We start from the raw sequence: 7,365 nt of genomic DNA, 5'->3' as shown, positions 1-7,365 counted from the left end.
TGTCTTTGGACTAGCCGGATGTGGAGTGGGTGCTACGCTCGCTGTTCGCAGCAAGTGGTATTCGTTTTATACTTACAATCCTCTTTTTTTTATAAAGCTATGGTACGCAATATGCGTACTCTAAAAAAAACTAGCAGCGCGTCATTGTCGTGAGTCGTGCCAGAGAGAGATTTCATGGAGTTGCCATCTGTAGAAGTGCATGAGTAGCAGAGCCAGATGCTTGGAAGCTGCCTCCATCTCAAGGACTTGAACAGCTGCAGCAGTACGCTATTGAGCACTGCTTTCTGAGACTACCCACAGTGGGAGTAACATAGATGGTAACATCACACATCTTTAGGCAAAACAAATGATGTGACGAGTAATTAATGAGGAAAGAGGGGCATGTGCTAACATAGCTAGTTACTGTAACATCACACATATCAAGACAAGATGAGTCTACAACCTAATAAATGAAGTGTTGCATGACACCACACATATGTTACTCCCCACCCACTACAGAGGTACTAACATAGACTAGTAACATATGCATGTTACTAGTCTAAGTTACTACCCATTGTGACTAATCTGATGCACCTCAAAGTCCTGAACAAATTTCATTAGGCTGGTCATAGTGGGGAGTAACTTATACTAGTGTCATGCATATGACACTAGTCTAAACTACTACCTTCATAGTGCAAAGTACTCCCTCCTTTTCGGTTTATAGGGCTTATCTCAAAATTTTAGTTTTTCCATTTTATAAGGCTCAATTTTGTTGTTTTCCATCACATGTTCAGATTCCAAGGTGCATTAAATCATTGCATGCAAGTATTAAAAGAAAATTGACCAATGCATGTACTTTATGCATGCATGCAATGCAATTAATGCATTGATAAACATTTTTTTGAGAAAAATAAAAGCATTAATTAGGTGCTTTTGCAAACTACAAAAAGTATTCCACCACTCACCATCTACCTTGGTTGGTGAGATTTTTGAATTATGCCCTATAAACCGGAAAGGAGGGAGTAACATAGTAGTAGTATCATAGATGACTTTATTTATTAGCTTGTAGACTCATCTTTTCTCGGGAAGCGCTATGTTACAGTAACATACTCCCTCCATCCGGAAATACTTGTCATCAAAATAAATAAAAGGAGATGTATTTTAGTTCTAGATACATCCCTTTTTGTCCATTTTGATGACAAGTATTTTCGAACGGAGGGAGTATTATGTTACTCTAAACATCTCTCTCCTCATTAACTACATGCCATATAAGCAAAAATTTCTTGGAATGCACTATGTTACTGTCTAAGTTACTCCCACTATGACTAGCCTTAGCATAGCACAAGCTTGTGACAGGCCGGTTGTCAAAAAGAAGACAGAGCGACGACAGATGCTGCGACCCGCTGAAAGACATCGCATCGTGCCAAGGATGAACTGACAATTCACAACAACCTTCTGCCATTTGTTATTTGGACATGACGATGACCACTTCCACAAGACGATGAACAGAAGCATGAGATATCTCGATATGTTTCTCAGCATGCAACTACGCAATTAAATTAATCTCGGAGCTTAGTTTCTTTACTAGATCGATCTAGCTAGTCGCTAGCTAGCTGGTGAAGTACAATAAGAGGACGTAGAAGGCCTTCATGGACAGTATGCGCACGCACGTAATCACGAGCTCAGTTCTCAGATGATGTGCTTCATCGCTGCACGCAGCTGAACCCATGGCACACCGCCATCCACACGCCGAACAGCACCAGGCACAGCACCACGTCCACGCCGATCACGGCCATGGCGTGGCGCCGCCACCACGTGCGCCTCCAGGAGGGCCGTGCTGACCGCCTGCGTGGCGCCCCGTCCTCCGGCAGCGCCTCCTCGTCCTTGTCGGACGCATGCTCGCTCCATGAACCGTCGCCGGGGAGCACCACCGAGTTTGCAGCCGCGGAGGAGCTCGTCCCGGCCTGCAGCGTCTGCGCGAACTGCCGCACGAGGCCGGACAGTGCTTCGTCACGCAGCCTCCTCCTGGGCGTGGCACTGCACGTGTCACGGACGCGCTCCAGGAAGCGGACGACCTCGGCGCTGCCCGGCGTGGGCTCTGCGACCGCGAGGTACGTGCGGCCGTCGTCGGCTGCAAGGACCGCGAACGTGCGTCTGCCGTCGTAGGTGTGATGGTGCCATTGGTGGTGCTCCGGCGCGTGGTCGAGGCAGAGCGCCGCCAGCGCACGGGACGCCTCCGCGTCCTCGCCATCGGCGCTCGAGCGATAGTACGATAGCCTGTCCTTCGTGCCCCTGGACGTCACGGCCACGCAGAAGAAGACGCTCGACTCCAGGCCGTCACCTTCGCTGGCGCCGGCTGTGGCCTCCTTCATCGCCTCCAGTCTTGAGACGACGAAGCCTCTCGGGTTTGATCGGCGAGAGATCATGCAAACTCCGAAGATTTCCGTAAGGATTGACTACATGCACGTGTATGGCTGGTAGTGGAGGTTGTGACCTTGGACCAACATGTGCCGGTATCACAGATGCGAGATGCAAAAGTTTTGGAGACCAACGGCGCAGAGTAAAGCTGCTGCAGTAGCAGTCTTTATGCAGAGATGATTTCGGTTTTCATATAATGTTGGAGCTGCACAAGAAAAGGCAGAGAGGATATGTGCCTTGTACGGCGGTTGTGGCTAAAGGATAAACAAGCAGACAAGGAAAGAAGCCCTAGAGGTAGAGCATTAGAGATAACTTACTTGAGGACAGAAGCAATGAGAAGCGCCATCTTGATGCAACAAAATGATGCATGCCTTCAAGTGTGGTTTTCGGCCTTGAAGTGGGCTTTAAGGGGTCCAATGTTGGGATGAGAAGAACATCAGGACAAAGTATTTTTGCCGTAGAATTTTCGTCCGGTGATACGATACCTTTTGGGTTAGGTGAGTCAAAACGGTCGCGAGTCTGAATTCTAGTGCTCACAAGAGTAACATAATGGCAATTTACGGCAGAACCGAAACAAGTGGACGATGAGTATCATCACTTGGTAGAGGCTCTTTTTTAGGTGGCCTGGACAGTGACGGTCTGAATAAGTCACCTGTGAGTAGTATTACACATAAGAGGATAGGTGGAACATCACTAGTAGAGAAAAGAACAAACTTGTCAGCACACCACGCAATATAATTTATCCTTCACCTAACACCAAAGTTTGTAGGCCAACAAGCAAAAAATCAAGCTAGCAATGACGCCTAAGCACAGAAATCATGAAACAAGGAAGTTATTGAGACAATAAGTAATACAATAACAATATAGGGTTGGGGGGTAAGCCTGCATTAGATAAACTTAGTTGTCCCTGATGGGGATTCAATTGTGTGATAGGCAGGGACACAAACACATGACAGTTTACTTGAATTTATAATTATATGAGGCCCTGGAGCTGAGACATCTAGCAATGATCTTTCGAGTACACAACAAGTAGTTTTAAGAATAATAACTCAAATCATCCATGGATATGATCATTAATCCACTAGTCAGAGTAGGTGCGAAACGGCCCACACTGTTGCATTTCTTTAATTTCCCAGGAAGAGAAGAGAAAAGATGCACCAGGTTATCTTCTAGACAAAGACAGAGTGTACAATGTAGGAGTACTGGGCAGAGCCTTCAGTTGCCAATTTACCGTCGATAAAATGGATATACCAGCCAAGCAATGACACCTAAGCACAGAAATCACAAACAAAAAAGCTATACAGCCAAGTAATACAATAACAAAATAGGATTGGTGGGTACTCTTGCATTCCAGAAACTTAGTTGTCCCTGATGGAGGTTCAATTCTGTGATAGGCAGGGCACAAACACAGGACAGTTTACTTGAATTTATAATTATATGAGGCCCCGGAGCTGAGACATCAACATCTTCTGTGTAAGTAACAGCAATGATCATTCGAGTACATGAAAAGGAGCTTTAGGAATAGCTCAAATAATCCGAGTCAGTGGGGGTGCAAAACAGCCCACGATGTTGCATTTCTTTATTTTCCAATTCCAAGAAAGAGAAAAGATGTACCAGGCTAGACAAGTACAAAGGTGTACAATGTAGTGGGCAGAGCTTTCCGTTGCCAACTTACCGTTGATAAAATGGATATACCAGCCCTATTTACATGCAGGGAATTGAAGTACAAGGGTACAACAAAGATGCTACTGAGAATTTGAGGGACCAAGAAGCTACGATTAACCTGCCTACTCTGAATACCAGATCCCGCAATTTGGTGCCTACAACCTAGTAGGATGGGTAAATGATTGGTTGCCTCACAGCTCGATGACCAACAGCATTCACAACATAACCTCCATAGCTAGCATTCAGAACAGAACCATATACATGACTGTTGTAACCATACGTACCATGGACAAACTCTCGGTGCTCATGCACGGGTCGAGTTGGTAATGCTGGTGAAAAGAGAAAACCATAGAACAAGATGAGATTAATTCATGTATATCCTGGAATATGTATAAACAGACCTAGGAAATAGCCTCACCTTGAGGGTGAACATTGTAAGGATGATAGCCTTGTGAAAAAACATTATGTGGAATCCCACCATTTACCACCGGATATGCTGGTTTATGCGACACAAGCGTATCACTAGAATGCACAAACTGAGGCTGCTTTGGTAATGGTATAGGGTTGAGTTTAGGCATTACTGGATTATTGCCATTTGATGAGGGCTTGTCTTGTCCAGAAAGCTGTCAAAATGAACACAAATTTAGGGATTTGACCTTGTACATGGTTATAAGAAGTAAGGGCAACAATTACTGTGCACCAACTAGGCAAATTGCAATTTATAACCAGTGTTAATTTGTAAGGTAATGATCGTACAGACGTAACATATCTATATTGAAGATTACAAAAGAAGAAACATACCGCAAATTTAAGTGTTTTACCATTAAGCCTAACAAGTCCTGAAAAAAGTCTAACAGCATACTGAGCAATTGCGTCTGTCTCATACTCAGCAAAAGCAAAACCTTTGGGACGCCCAGTTTCTTTGTCACATGGTATGTGCAGGTCTACTACATGACCAGCCTGAATAAGAATCTCATACAAGACTCTTTCAGGCACCTTCTCATCCAAGTTGCCTGTTGAGAAAAACAGGTCACAAAATTAATACAACACAAAACACTGCTGAAGTAAGACAACAAAATGAAGATGTGTACAGGGATGTTACATAAATCATAGAAAAAGGACCAAACACAAGGATTGCCCAGAGAGAACGCGATATGCATACAGTGATGTCTCAGAACAGCAACAGAGTGTAACAACCTACGAAAGTGAACGAGAAAACTAGACAGTGATAGAAGAGCGCTAGAAAAACAGACCCAGCTATGCAATTATTATTATTCCAAGTAATGGAAGAGTCAGTTTGTCTGCATGTCAGGCAATCCCCCAAATACATGTGTAAAATTGGAAATGTTCTTTGTGCAAAACACAACCATTACTGATGATTATACTGTACTGCTTGCAGTTACCAGGCAAAGCCAAAGCACATTGCAGCAACATGAAACAAATCTTTGAAGTTTTCATCAACCAACATAACTAGCAACTCAACCTACAGATGACAGTGCCATGGCTCTATCATTAAGCAGTCTATATCGAGTTACAAAAACTGAAACATCAGGAATCATTTGGCCGGCAAATTAGAACTATATATCCATCGCATGCTGACATGAAACAAACGACAACCACAAGTACCAGAACAAATAACAAACTCACAGAATAAAAGAAATATTAATAGTAACCGGTGGCACCAGGATAACATCGTAGCAACCACTAAACAAGCCGGAAAGCCCAAGAGGGGATGAATCGCAAGTGCACCGGTCTAATCTACACTTCTCCCCGCACCATAACCCTCCCTAGCGCTACTAATCAACCGACCACCGGGGCGCACATCGACCAGACCCCTCGAAATTAGGGCACGCATCTAATCCAATCCTAACCAAACGGGACGCGGCGGTTACGCGGGCAGGAGGGGAGCGCGAGGCGAAGGGGGCTCACCTACGTAGACGCTGGAGGCCGGGTTCCGCGCCATTGGGGAGCGGATCTGGGCGCGAGGGCGTGGAGGAGGAGTAGGAGCACCGCTCGCTCACGGCCGCCGTCGCGCCGCAATCCAGAGGAGGAGGAGGAGGAGGCGAAAGGAGTCGCGCGAAGTCGCCCGGGCGAATTGCGGCGCAGGACGGAGGACGCAGGGTCTCGTGCGTCGGGCCGGTTCGCACCTGGACCTGGGCCGTGGGGCGGTGGCTATTTGTCTGGTGCCGCCTCGAGATTCGGAAACCGGCTCGGTCTCCGACTCCTAGGCCGACGAGGAAAGGCGTGCCCGGGGACCACCTGCCAGTGACCGGAGTCGACAGCCGAAGAGGAAGAGACGGATACGCGGTAGACTCCGGGGTATGTGGACTACGTGGCAGGGCCACGCGGAGGCCTGCGATTGGCCGACGCGCGTGGCGTGCACGCGGGAGCACCCGCCGAACCAAACTCTGACGTGTATGTCGGCCACATCACGTCTCAGTGGACGTCGTACCGTCCAGCTGCATGTCGACAAGGCCATGATGGCACTACACTACAAGTATATACTAGCTCTAATGACGCGCCATGCCTCATCGGCAATCCTGAAGCCAACCACCCGTAGAGTATAGAAGTGGTTGATGATAATCTTGTTCGAGAAAAATAATACTCCTTTCAGGGTGGTCGGCATGGAAATAGTACAAGTGTCGCAATGGACAATGAAAAACATTATCATTTAAGCATGATTAGGTACTTTGTAGTGAAATCAACCCGTCAGGATTCAAATTCTAGACTTGATATTGGTGTACATATTTTTCCGTATTTATTTTAGACTTTCGGCGATTTTCGTTTTTTTTTTTTTTGAATTGCGATTTTCGTTTGGCATGGTCGACATGAAGATAGTACTCGCTAATAATACTCCTGGTCGACATGGAAATAGTACAAGTGTGGCAATGGACACGGCAAATCATTATCATTGACCCGCAAATTTGGCCGTTTCCCCACATTTCCCGCATCGAGGCCTGGCTTCCATTCTACCCCGTGATTTCTCCCTGATTTTGGAACTTCGCAGTTTGAAACCGAACCTTTGGAGTTTTGACAGTGACAACGGCAGGCAGCGGGGTTTCCGGGCCTTCTGCCGTTCCACGTCGCAAGGGAACAAAAGGCCACCTCATCAGGAGCGGGACAGGCTGGACAGGTCGACTCGGCATGAATCGCCGTGCCAAACGCTGTAAGCCGACAAGAGATCTCGCGATACAAAACCCAGGTGCGCTTCCCTGGCCTCCACCTCCTCCTCCCCCTCCACCTGCCTTCCATCCCTCCCCCGATGGAGCTCCGGCCGTTTCAAAAGGCAGCCCCCACCCTCCC

General features: G+C 46.8%; 2 protein-coding genes across 2 annotated transcripts; both read right to left on the bottom strand.

Annotated features, from left to right (window-relative positions):
• Window positions 1–1,414: 1,414 nt before the first annotated feature.
• LOC123079954 (phytolongin Phyl1.1-like) lies at window positions 1,415–3,561 on the bottom strand. The gene is made up of 2 exons (XM_044502793.1): window positions 2,715–3,561; window positions 1,415–2,602 (listed from the first exon to the last, which is right to left on the bottom strand). Exon 2 carries the CDS (start codon window positions 2,403–2,405, stop codon window positions 1,683–1,685), a length of 723 nt encoding a protein of 240 aa, XP_044358728.1. The 5' UTR covers window positions 2,406–2,602; window positions 2,715–3,561; the 3' UTR covers window positions 1,415–1,682.
• Window positions 3,562–3,941: 380 nt separating this feature from the next.
• Window positions 3,942–6,259, bottom strand: LOC123079955 (splicing regulator RBM11). The gene is made up of 4 exons (XM_044502794.1): window positions 5,992–6,259; window positions 4,864–5,075; window positions 4,481–4,685; window positions 3,942–4,391 (listed from the first exon to the last, which is right to left on the bottom strand). The coding sequence occupies exons 1-4, from the start codon at window positions 6,023–6,025 to the stop codon at window positions 4,225–4,227; spliced, it is 618 nt and encodes a 205-aa protein (XP_044358729.1). The 5' UTR covers window positions 6,026–6,259; the 3' UTR covers window positions 3,942–4,224.
• Between the last annotated feature and the right edge of the window lie 1,106 nt (window positions 6,260–7,365).

The sequence above is a fragment of the Triticum aestivum genome, chromosome 3D, assembly GCF_018294505.1.
Source record: "Triticum aestivum cultivar Chinese Spring chromosome 3D, IWGSC CS RefSeq v2.1, whole genome shotgun sequence".
NCBI lineage: Eukaryota > Viridiplantae > Streptophyta > Magnoliopsida > Poales > Poaceae > Triticum > Triticum aestivum.
The sequence above is the reverse complement of the archived record's forward strand: the minus strand, read 5'-3'. Positions and strand labels throughout refer to the sequence as shown.

Coding starts and splice junctions, on each gene's coding strand:
- LOC123079954 (XM_044502793.1), bottom strand. CDS start 2,405: ATGATCTCTCGCCGATCAAACCCGAGAGGCTTCGTCGTCTCAAGACTG.
- LOC123079955 (XM_044502794.1), bottom strand. CDS start 6,025: ATGGCGCGGAACCCGGCCTCCAGCGTCTACGTAG. Junction 4,686..4,863: donor GTAAAACACTTAAATTTGCG/GTATGTTTCTTC, acceptor TCATTTTGACAG/CTTTCTGGACAAGACAAGCC. Junction 4,392..4,480: donor TTACAATGTTCACCCTCAAG/GTGAGGCTATTT, acceptor TCTTTTCACCAG/CATTACCAACTCGACCCGTG.